The sequence below is a fragment of the Symsagittifera roscoffensis genome, chromosome 7, assembly GCF_963678635.1.
Source record: "Symsagittifera roscoffensis chromosome 7, txSymRosc1.1, whole genome shotgun sequence".
Taxonomy (NCBI): Eukaryota; Metazoa; Xenacoelomorpha; order Acoela; family Convolutidae; genus Symsagittifera; species Symsagittifera roscoffensis.
Window position 1 is genome coordinate 8,431,065 of NC_087068.1, and position 12,478 is coordinate 8,443,542.

At 34.4% G+C, this 12,478-nt stretch overlaps 1 protein-coding gene across 1 annotated transcript; it reads right to left on the reverse strand.

Annotated features, from left to right (window-relative positions):
- Positions 1–1,023: 1,023 nt before the first annotated feature.
- LOC134851878 (fibrillin-1-like) lies at positions 1,024–8,060 on the reverse strand. Its single transcript, XM_063868152.1, has 6 exons — positions 7,589–8,060; positions 6,133–6,282; positions 5,420–5,554; positions 1,948–2,064; positions 1,299–1,415; positions 1,024–1,049 (listed from the first exon to the last, which is right to left on the reverse strand). Exons 1-6 carry the CDS (start codon positions 7,971–7,973, stop codon positions 1,024–1,026), a joined length of 930 nt encoding a protein of 309 aa, XP_063724222.1. The 5' UTR covers positions 7,974–8,060.
- Positions 8,061–12,478: the final 4,418 nt, after the last annotated feature.

Genomic DNA, 12,478 nt, shown 5'->3' on the forward strand with positions numbered 1-12,478 from the left:
AAATTTTAATAAAGTTTTAAATTTGTGTAAAGGAAAGATTTAGTGTTTTGATGATATTAGTGGGTTTATGATTGCTGTTATGTTTTAGGTGATGAAGCTGGAACAACAGGATGATTTATGATTACTGACCATTTATTGTCATGCTACTAATTTTTATTTTTATTTTCCAATAAATATTCTTCAAACATGTTTTGTATAATACTGCAGAGTTTTAGGAAAACGATCTTAGATCTTTTTATCAATCGTTATTGTATAATATTAATTTGTTTAGCGCCTGAAATGATTTTGAAGATTTACTTCAAGGTTTTATGTTTGCAAATGGAAATCTAAATTCATTGCAAGTAGTATTCGAAATATAAAAGTTTGTTCTGGCTTTTGCCGAACTATCATATAACTATACGGCAAGTTTCTACTTTGTCGTATGTCGTCTTTGGTTCGATGTCTTCTTCCAATTCCGGGTAGTTCTATTATGGTTCGGAATATTGGCTCTGATCTATTGAGTCGGAGAGACATTTCAATTAAATTATTGTCGTATAACATTTTGTAAATGTTTTTGTCTAATTTCTAATCTAATTTTGGTTAATTCTAATCTAGTAAGGTCTTGTTCGAGACTTATGGTCGCACCAGATGAGTTATGACTGGGGTGTATAACTCATAGAGTAATTTCGGATAGGGTACACCGTCTGCTCGTCACGCTATCTTATTTTCGGCCGGATAGATTCGTGCAACTTCTTAGTCTAATACCGATCCTAATCTTACTCTTATACTATCTAGTCTCAGGTTGTTTAACTAGTCTCTGCTAGGCTCAATAGATCTAGGGTATACTGGTTTATTGCGGCTGCTGAAGTGCTCGGGAGAGTCCAACTAATTTCTAAGTTAAATTCAAATCTCTCTGGTGCTGAAATTACAAGTAACTTCAGCACTTACAAATAAGTGGGTTGTTAGTTAGATGGATCATGATTGGTTAATATTAAATACTTTACATTGGTAAAACATTTAATTTATCCAATCATAAAATATAGTTTAGATCAGGTTCCAGTTGGCATTTTCTGAAAACCAACAAGAATATTGGCAATTGAAAAGTCGCCAATCAAAAAATTATTTCATTTGATATTGCAGAGATTGTGTGCGGTTTGAAACTGAGGATAGTGTCTAAAATTAAAAAAAAATTCAGTGTTTCGAAAACCAAAAATTTGAATTATGCTCCCAACAAAACCGCTCCTATTAGCTTCAGTATTTTGCCTATCGAAACCAATCCTAAAAATTTTCTATTTACAGCATCAATTTTCTTAATTTACCTTGACATCCATCATTATATTCGATATAGCCTGGGGGACATTTGCAGTGATATGAGCCGACTGAATTCTCGCAAGTTGCTGTTTCACCACAGATTTCATGGTCACACTCATCGATATCTAAAGCAAAAACAAATTGTTAAAAAAGAAAGACATGATCTGAAGCCATCAAGTTTGCAGTGGTGAGATCGATTTAGAATCTGACATGTTTTGATTTCATTGCAGACTCCGTGGTCAGACTCATTTATATCTAAAGCAATAACTAATTTTAAAAAATAATTATCCGAAGTCAACCAATAGTTTAAAACAATTCTCATCAATCAATCATTTAAAATGTTTAAATAATCAAATCAAGTTATGCCCAGAAACATTTTTTGTCTATAACTTTTTGACTTGCGTTGGAAAAAAATTACACAATTTTTTGAAATCGTTATATTTTTTTGGACTGTGGTCCACAGTAAGGGACATTACCAACAATCAAACAAATTAATCTTTTGGCTTTACTTTTCTGTCACTTCATCTTCAAAATGTCAGGTTGTTTTTCAAAAAAAATCATCAAAACGAACATGCCTCTCGCATTAGCTGCAGCTTTTTGATTATCAAAACCATTTTTAAAAAATTACAATTAAAACTATCATTTTTTGTGCCTTACCTTGACATTCATCGTTCTGTTCGGTATAGCCTTGGGGACATTCGCAGTGATATGAGCCGACTGAATTCTGGCAACTTGCTATTTTGCTACAGGTTTCTTGGACACACTCATCGATATCTAAAACAATATCGAATTTAAAGCAAAAGAAAACTATGATCTGAAGCCATCACAAACGCTGAAAAATTATTCCAATTTTTGGCCCTTTTTCTGTCGAGAGATGTGAGTCATTCGAAAGTTTTATCAGAATTGTATTGGGAATTCTATCTTCAAAAGAATTCTGTTTTGATGCAACATTCGGAGCAAGTAAAATCTATTTTAAAATTTCTTTTTTTTTCGGCGAGTTCTTATTTATTCAATATTGCGTAATTTTTCTGCAGTTCAAAAATTATTCGTGAATAAAAAAACTGCAATGTTGCTCCCAGTACTTGTGTATTTCGATTATCAAAACCAATTTTAAAAAGTTTCAATTGATGTCATCCATTTTCGAAGTTTAACTTGACATCCATTATTCTGCTCGATATAGCCTTGATGTACTGATACTAACTGACTGATTTGTGGCAACTTGCAACTTAGCTAAAAAAACAAAGGTCGCATTCATGGGTTTAAAAGCATAATTGAATTCAGATATTTTTATTTACCCCCTTCCCACATCAAACTAACCAAAGAATTCTCACCCCAATCACTGAGTTGAAAATTTGAATATGTGCATTTTTTTAAACAAATTTTGTCCCTTTTAGTGGACAAGGCGGGGGGGGGCAGTGAAGAAATTCAAATAAGACAGATTAACTATTCAAAAAGACAAACACAGGATCCAAATCGATCCAATCGTTCTCAATTGGTTTCATCTTTCGTCCGAGTTTTTGTTGGGAAAATTGTTGTTGATCCGATAGCACATTGAAAAACCGAATAGTTCCCTTCCCAAATCATCCAAACTGTCGTTATAGATTAAGGCACGGGGGAGGGTTCTCATGCGGTGGCGTCCCTCATGCTTGAAGGACCGAATGCTTGAAATTAATTTTAGCTTACTTTCAGCCAATCAGAATTGAGTATTCAAAATCTCAAAGTAAGAAAATGAATCCAGGCCATTAGTGTTAATATTGACCGATTAGATAATAAGCAGATGAGTTTTCAAGACTGAAAAATTCATATAATTTTGACCTCATTAATCTTGATGATTATCTGATTGGTATAGTGGTTGTAACCCTCAATTTGTAGTATTTTTGAGTATTTTCCACTGATTTAATACATTTTCTGTTAATATTGACTTCGATTTTGTGAGAAAGGCATTTAGCCAATAGAAACGCTTAGCGATTTTGATTGGTTGAATATTTTCAAGCATTCGGTCTTTCAAGCATGAGAACCCTCCCCTTCTCATGCTTGAAGGACCGAATGCTTGAAAAATTTCAACCAATGAAAATCGCTAAGCGTTTCTATTGGCTAAATGCCTTTCTCACAAAATCGAAGTCAATATTTACAGAAAATGTATTAAATCAGTGGAAAATACTCAAAAATATCGAGCGGATCCGAGTATTGCGTTGGTTTGCGTTGGTTTTCTTTTCTTAGTCATGCTGTAACCCTCAATTTGTAATATCAGGTCTTGCGTTGGTTTTCTTTTCTTAGTCATGCTGTAACCCTCAATTTGTAAAATTTTTGAGTATTTTCCACTGATTTAATACATTTTCTGTTAATATTGACTTCGATTTTGTGAGAAATGCATTTAGCCAATAGAAACGCTTAGCGATTTTGATTGGTTGAATATTTTCAAGCATTCGGTCTTTAAAGCATGAGAACCCTCCCCTTCTCATGCTTGAAGGACCGAATGCTTGAAAAATTTCAACCAATGAAAATCGCTAAGCGTTTCTATTGGCTAAATGCCTTTCTCACAAAATCGAAGTCAAATAAACAGAAAATGTTTTAAATCAGTGGAAAATACTCAAAAACAGGGGCGGATTTAGGGGGGGGGGGGGGCGGGGGGGGCGGACGCCCCCCCCCCCTCAGGGATTCGACCCCCTGCCGACCCAAAGGGTCCCCCCTTTGATACTTTTTCAGAAATCCATTTTTGGCCGACCGACCCTAAAATTTTTCTAAAGGCGCCTTTGGCGCCAATATATACTAACTTTGAGGGGGAGCGCGCGCCAAAAAAAACGCGATTTTTTTGTCAAAATTTTTCAAAAATTGCCCAAAAACGGCTGTTTTGACTGTTTTTTCAAAAATTTGCCTGCGGCGCAGAAAATTTCGCCAAAGTAGGGGCAAAACAGTGCTTTGGGAGAGCTCGAAAAATCAATTTGGTCGACCTAAAAAAAAAAAAAAGGTCGTCAGTCGTCAAAATTTTGGAAAATTTTTTGAAAATCCGCCCCCCCCTCGAGAAAATCCTAGATCCGCCCCTGCTCAAAAATATTACAAATTGCTGGTTACAACCGCAATACTTATCAGGTAATCATCAAGATTAATGAGGTCAAAATTATATGATTTTTTCAGTCTTGAAAACTCATCTGCTTATTATCTAATCGGTCAATACAGTGCTGATTTAAATTATACGGACAAAACGAACAAAATTGAACTTTCAAACGCGTTTTTCTCATATTGGGTTAAGATTAGACAAAAAGTGAAGAGAACAAAAGTTGCTTAGAATTTCGCCAAAATTAATATGGTGCCATTTTTTCATTGAAATTCTCAACAAAAATTTTACCCTAAAAATGGGTCATTTTGGCTTTTTTCAATTAATCAAGAATTACGCTGAAACTACTTTGTTAATTGATATGAAAGTTATATCACAGGAAGCCTCTTACGCAGTTCAACAAAGTTTAAGAAGGATTAAATTTCCAAAAATTTGCGCAAATTGTTCAAAATTAATTTTTAAACAGAGATTCTGGGTTTTATATAGTAAAAATCACATTTATTGACTATCAAGTGAACATTTTTTCTTTTATACTGGTTTTTGGAGATTTAACCCTTCTTAAACTTTGTTGAACTGCGTAAGAGGCTTCCTGTGATATAACTTTCATATCAATTAACAAAGTAGTTTCAGCGTAATTCTTGATTAATTGAAAAAAGCCAAAATGACCCATTTTTAGGGTAAAATTTTTGTTGAGAGTTTCGGAGAAAAAATGGCACCATATCAATTCTGGCGAAATTCTAAGCAACTTTTGTCCTGTTCACTTTTTGTCTAATCTTAACCCAATTTGAGAAAAACGCGTTTGAAAATTCAAGTTTTGCTCGTTTTGTCCGGATAATTTAAATCAGCACTGTATTAACACTAATGGCCTGGATTCATTTTCTTTCTTTGAGATTTTCGCGATTTACTTTGAGATTTTGAATACTCAATTCTAATTGGCTGAAAGTAAGCTAAAATTAATTTCAAGCATTCGGTCCTTCAAGCATGAGGGACGCCACCAAGGCATGTAAAACTGTCTCGATGAAATAATTAGATCACAATTTAAAATGATGTCATCATGTTTGGCTCAACACCAACCTTTGCATGCAAATTGAGTTGTTCTGTTGTCTTGTTCGAAACCGAGTTGACACTCACACGAGAAAGACAAATGTGTGTTGGTACAGTCGGATCCGCTCGTCGTACCACATCCATCAGAAGCGCATTCGTCCATATCTAATACGCACACAAACTGTAACTGTTTCCGTACTCGTTGTGGCTTGAGGGTGAAGCAACATTACCCAGCCAAGAGAAATAGCAAAAAAATAGCATGCAGATCTTAACCAGGTGCACAACAGCGGTTTTCCGAGAAGGGCTGAACAGCTCGTATGTTGGTCTTTCCCTTGTTATTAGGTCTTGCGTCTTAACTTAAACTACCCATTTTTTCAGTTTTTGAACAATATTTGAGAAAATTTTTATTTTTAAGACTTAGTTTGAAGGTGATATTAAATGACTAAAAAACAAGAAAAATCAAGTTTTCATGTAGTAGGGCAATTCAAATCCAGTACAATTAAAACTTCAGGGTACATCAAGTTTCGATTAAAAAGAAAACTAATCAGTTCAAAGTTTTTTTGAATTTGTTTGTGTTACAACTTGGCCGAGTTACAACCAAGGCCAAAATCTCGAATATTGAGGCTTGCTTACCACCCTGCAAAAAAAAACACTTTTCGAGTACAAATAAGATGCAAATAAGGTGTATACAAATAACATAAGACTTTGGCATATATATTAATTTATAGTTATTGAAAAACAACCTTTGCAGCTTCGCTCGTCCATTGAGATGTACTCCTCTGCTCCGGTGATACATTCGGAACAAGTAAAATCTCCTTCAATATTTTCGCAATTTCGCAGAAAGTCTTCGTTGCATATCTTTTCTCCCGTCATGTTACACATTCGTCCGGTTTCTAAACAAGCCTTCAATTAATTGGGTTATGGGAGCACACACGCAAAAGCACACATGGGGGCTAGGTCTTCTTCCTTCAGTGATTCGACCCCTTAACCGCCCAAAGGATCTCTTTTATACTGATGTACGACATTTATGACATCCATATTTGGTCGACTGACCCTAAAAATTTTTTTATAAAGGCAAAGGCGACATGGGCGCTGGGCGCCATTACATTCAAATTTTTATAAGAAGAGAGCGCCAAAAAAACAATTTTATGGTCAAAACTGTTTCAGGTGCTAAGCTTTAAGGCGCTAAACACGGCAGTAGCTTCGTATGTTTTCAAAAAAACTCGCCCACGCTGCAGAAGTAGTTATGCTCGAGTGTTCTTTTAAATTATCAAATTTTTGGCATATCGAATTCGATATAAATGTTTTCCAAATTACCCTGAAGATATCGACTCCCTGAGATCAAATGTAGAATAAACTCACCTGTGATTATTTTGTTAAAATTTTGGGGGTCTGAATGGTGCCATTTTGGGCAAGTTGAACTATAAGACAAGGTATTAATGATGCTCAACATTTAAGCGCCTTTTTTATCAAGCGAGGCGAATTATTCCTCGAAATTGGAATGAAGCCAGCTAGTTTGTCTGATTATTTCCGTACATTATTCAAATCATAATTTTTAATACTTTTTAATACGAGGGCAAAAAATCAAAATAGCGAAATTCATAGCTTGATTAAGTTTTCTTTTGCCAAAATTTATCTACACTACTTTAAAGGGCAGTTTGATTAGAAACTTGAAAGATTCGTTGCAATACGGGCGGATTTAGGGGTCGGGGGGGGGGGGGTCCGGACGTTTTTTTTTCTCAGGGATTCGACCCCCTGCAGACCCAAAGGGTCCCCACTTTTTACCGTTTTGAGATATCCATGTTTGGCTAGCCGACCGTAAAATTTTTCTTAAGGCGCCTTTGGCCCCAATATATACTAATTTTGAGTGAGGAGCGCGCGCCATAGAAAAAAAAACAAAAAAGTGCCTAAGAACGCCTGTTCAAAATTCTGCCTGCGGCACAGAAAAATTGGCCAAACCAGGGTGGTCTTTTTAGTAGTTTGGGAGTGCTCCGAAAATCAATTTTGTCGACGTAAAAAAAAGGTCGACAAAATTTTCGAACATTTTTAGAACAACCGCCCCCCCCCCCTCTCGAAAAAATCCTAGATTCGCCCCTTCTCCAATAGCAGCTTTTTTCTTCATTTCTCTCACGGAAAGGTTTTATTTTGTTTGCCATATTTCAACAGTTTGGGAATAAAAAAAACTAAACATTTCCTCACCGACTATCAGTTTTTTCTTTTGCAGTTTTTGTCTGATGTCTTCGCAATCATGTTTATCAGGGCTGACAAGTACTAGGCAAGTATCCCAGGTCAGGTCAGGAACTTCTGTTTTCGCCAAATCAAAATTTGACTCCAACTCAACGTCAAAACCGCACAAACTAACACTGGCGCAGAAGATTCCCAAACTGGCGCGATATTTAGAATACAAGCTCAAGCAAAAGTTTATGTCCGAGGTTGTCAAAATATATCCGGGTAGGTTAGGCAAAGAAAATTTTGGCACCTTCCAGGGACAAATTTTGATTCCTGGTTGATGAAAACAACTTTCAACTTTGCAATAATAAAGTTTCAGGAGGGAAAGAAAAAACAGCGCAGTTTTCAGTCTCATCTTTCGATTTTTGGAATAAAACTTCAGATTGATGCGTTAAAATCAAATATGAAAAATTGTTAGAAATTTTGTTCACGCAATTTGTTGAAATAATATACCGACTGGCTATCAAACGGAAAATATGAAAGAGATAACTGAAAATTACAAAGGGGCAGGTTGATCGAACCAAGAAAAAATTGATCGAGGATTACTTGCAAAAAAGAAAAAAAAAGTTGGTAGGAGGGCTGTCGCGCAATTAAAACAGGTGAACTTATAATGAGATATCAGAAAAGAGATAAAGGAAAATAGAGCTATGACCAAAAATCACCTGCTCAAACTTTGCTTGATTATTGGTAATTTTTCCATTTTCTTCTATTTGAAACAAATATGAGATTTTTTGTATGATTTAGAATCGAGTTTTGAAGTTTTCAAGAGCGGTGCATGCCTGGGGAAAAACTTTTCAAAGGCTTGCAATGTTTGTATGGAGTGTATGGATGAATCAAAGAAGGGTCTTTGGCTGGTTTTCAAAGCTTATTTTACACAAAAACCAAACCTTGACTGCCAGTTGAAATAATTATTTCAAATTGAAAATTTTTTTTCCCACGTGAATGAATCAACTATATTGGAACCTGATCTAAACTACATTTTATGATTGGATAAATTAGATATTTTACCAATGTAAAGTATTTAACATTAACCAATCATGATCCATCTAACTAACAATCCACTTATTTGTAAGTGCTGAAATTACTTGTAATTTCAGCACCAGAGAGATTTGAATTTAACTTAGAAATTAGTTGAACTCTCCCGAGTACTTCAGCAGCCGCAATAAACCAGTATACCCTAGATCTATTGAGCCTAGCAGAGACTAGTTAAACAACCTGAGACTAGATAGTATAAGAGTAAGATTAGGATCGGTCTTAGACTAAGAAGTTGCACGAATCTATCCGGCCGAAAATAAGATAGCGTGACGAGCAGACGGTGTACCCTATCCGAAATTACTCTATGAGTTATACCCATCGGTCCTAACTCATCTGGTGCGACCATAAGTCTCGAAAAAGACCTTAATAGCTTAGAATTAACCAATAATAGATTAGAATTTAGACAAAACATTTACAAAATGTTATACGACAATAATTTAATCGAAATGTCTCTACGACTCAATAGATCAGAGCCAATATTCCGAACGATAACAGAACTACCCGGAATTGGAAGAAGACCTCGAACCAGAGACGACATACGACAAAGCAGAAACTTACCATATAGTTATATGATAGTTCGGCAAAAGCCAGAACAAACTTTTGTATTTAGAATACTACTAGCAATGAATATAGATTTTCATTTGCAAACATAAAATTTTGAAGTCAATCTTCAAAATCATTTCAGGCGCTAAACAAAATTATTAATATACAATAACGATTGATAAAAAGATCTCAGATCGTTTTCCTAAATTCTGCAGTAATATACAAAACATGTTTGAAAAAAATTTATTGAAAAATCAAAATAAAAATTAGTAGCATGACAATAAACGGTTAGTAATTATAAATCATCCTGTTGTTCCAGCTTCATCGCCTAAACATAACAGCATTCATAAGCTCACTAATATCATAAAAATACTAAATCTATTCTTTACACAAATTTAAAACATTTTAAACTTAAATTCACTTAATTTTAAAATCAGATCATCAAGGCTTATCCTTGGATCTTAAATCATTTTCTATTTAATTAAATTTAAAACTTGATCATCAAGGCCTATCCTTGGATCAAAAAGAACAACTTTGTTCTCCCCCACCCACTTAACTAGTGTCTAACGACCTCAAACGTCGATTCACTATCCAACCCTTTCTAAAAACCCAGGACTAATAGAAATTTTTGAACAAAACTAATCATTCAAATTAGGATAAACAGTGAAGAACTTCGGTTATTCATCCTTCACTTGATCCCCCCTCTTACCAGACCCAGGATAAATCTTAAACTTAGTAAGTTTAAAATAGTATCTAACGAACTACTCGCGTTCTAATTATACCTGAACCTTGTGGATCGATTTACTATTCTCCAACCCTGAACACAATCACTACCCTTAAGTAAGATTAAGTAAGTTAACACCTTAGCTTATACTATCCACGAAAAAGTATAAAATCATTCTTCGGAATCGATATACTTTTCTCCCCAACCCTGAACAAATAGACCCAGGTTAGGCTAACAAAAAAATCGTAAGGACTAACAGTTTAAGCAAATAGAAATCATTTAACAACCTTTTGCATCCGTCATCCTAAACCTTATGTCATTTAAAAACCTAGGAAATAAACAAACAATCGTTTTACACAATTTTGAAATAGATAACAAAAAATACGATCTTGTAATCACACCTCATACACAAACAGTTGGATACATTAGAACAAAACGACAAACATTAAAGAGAAAAATAATAACTAAACAAAGACAAATAACACGAAAAAGATTTTCAAAAAATCGAAACGCATTTTCAGAATCAGAAACCAACAGTTTAGACGAACTTTATAAACTAAAAGAATCAATAGATAAAAATTGCCCAATTCACGATCAATTATATTTCTCTGACTCAGAAACAACTTCAAATTCATCAAAAAGAGGAAAAAGAAGAATAAAAAAGCAGTATAAACACAAACCAGTACATTTATACAATTGGAATCAACCAATTAGACACATTGATAATTACATATTAACAGTCATCGAACGAAAAAATGAGCTCAACGCACACCCCAGGTGAAGAAAGTCCAGATGATGATGATATCTTCCCCTTTATCGTAGATGCAACCACTGATAGAGGACAGCATATATTTTGCAAAAATTTACTCTTAAATTTGTTTGAACCCGGAATCAGTCCATGTAAAACAGAGTTCCCAGATGTAAAAATCAAAAGACAAATTATCGATCACTATCTAAAAGATATATGTAACCTAACACAACAATACGGAATCTACTCCATAGAATTCAGCTCACCAAATCAGAATCACAATAAATATATAATTCAAACAGACGACCTTGATTTAGAATTTTCAAAAGTATTCTCAGAATATATAAAAAGCATCCAAAATCATAACTCACAAAGAGCAAACTCCATATTCACCAATGAAGTTTTTGCGATAATATATAGTTATATATCGATATTAGAAAACGAAATCCAGATACCAAATGTCTCACCGACAGAAACATCTAAACATATAAGAGTACGACATGAAATCACACTACTCTCTAGTTTTCTAAATATAATTAAAGAAAATTTCACGAAAGATGAAGTTTCCCAACATACAAAACACGACTTACAAAAAACTTTGGCATGGTTCATAATAGATTATTTCACACATAATATTGATTTAATTTCACAAGCAAGAAAAAATTTTAGACCCCAAAACTCAAACGATGATACTGCCATCACAGAACAATCAGACTATGTTTGGGACCCCGAATGGTCTCATCCCGCATTCATAAACTTCCCACAATCAATCTCAAGTCAAGCAATAAGTACGATATCTTATGTAAGAGATTATGTAAGAGTAATACCATTAACCATTGATGCAACACCATTAAACTATAATACAATTTTACCCGATATGCAAAATAATAGTTTAAACTCTACAGTCATACACAATGAAAACCTCAATGGAACTAGGAATCTTACTCAACGAGATATCCAGACACCATCACACTTCATAAATGAAGAAGTCGTACACACAACAACTACACAACAAAGTATTTCACCAATACGTCCAAACTTAACAACACCAAGAAATACAAACCCTTCACAAACACAGGTAACCTTACAATCAACCGTTAAACCTTCGGTTGCCCCAAAATATTCACACATGGATTACCAAACATACAGACCCATGACAATACCGCCAAAAACACGCAAAACGTTCACTAGAAACAATTTTGCAGATCATAATTATAATTACACACATCCATCAAAAACAAATTATCAACCACGAAAAAATTTTAGTAATTATACAAGATCTCGAAACTGGGATAACTCAATGGCACCACCTAATTCAGTAAATTTCCAAACAAATTTACATCCTCCACAGGATCGTAGTGAAAACTATCCATTTTTTCAACAAAATAAAAATAAAAAACAAACATCTTATCAAATGGATTACTTATCCTCAGATGATGATTTCTTACAACCAGATATATTTGCACCCTATAATCAAGAATATCGAAACCACATACATATCATAGAATTTTTTCTCCACAACCAATAGATACACAAAATCAACAACCAATTCAGCAACAAAACCCAATTAATACACAATCTTTTCAACCAATTCAGCAACAAAACCCAATGATTGCAAACTCGTACCAACCAACACAAATGCAAAATGAAATACCACTCCCAAATTATCTTCAACAACACGAAATAACAAGAAATCAACTTTCCAATTTTTCTCAAATGCCAAATGCAGCAGAATCATTACAAATGACAATGAATCCATACCTTATGGGTGGATCATCAATAACATCAAATAAACCTTTAATGGTATTCA

What these genes read in the sequence shown, in the direction of transcription:
- LOC134851878 (XM_063868152.1), bottom strand. Translation starts at nt 7,973, where the DNA reads ATGAGACTGAAAACTGCGCTGTTTTTTCTTTCCCTCCTGAAACTTTAT. An exon ending in AAAGAAAAAACTGATAGTCG is followed by an intron (nt 6,283 to 7,588) that starts GTGAGGAAATGT and finishes AGGCTTGTTTAG; the next exon opens with AAACCGGACGAATGTGTAAC. An exon ending in AACTCAATTTGCATGCAAAG is followed by an intron (nt 2,065 to 5,419) that starts GTTGGTGTTGAG and finishes ATATTGTTTTAG; the next exon opens with ATATCGATGAGTGTGTCCAA.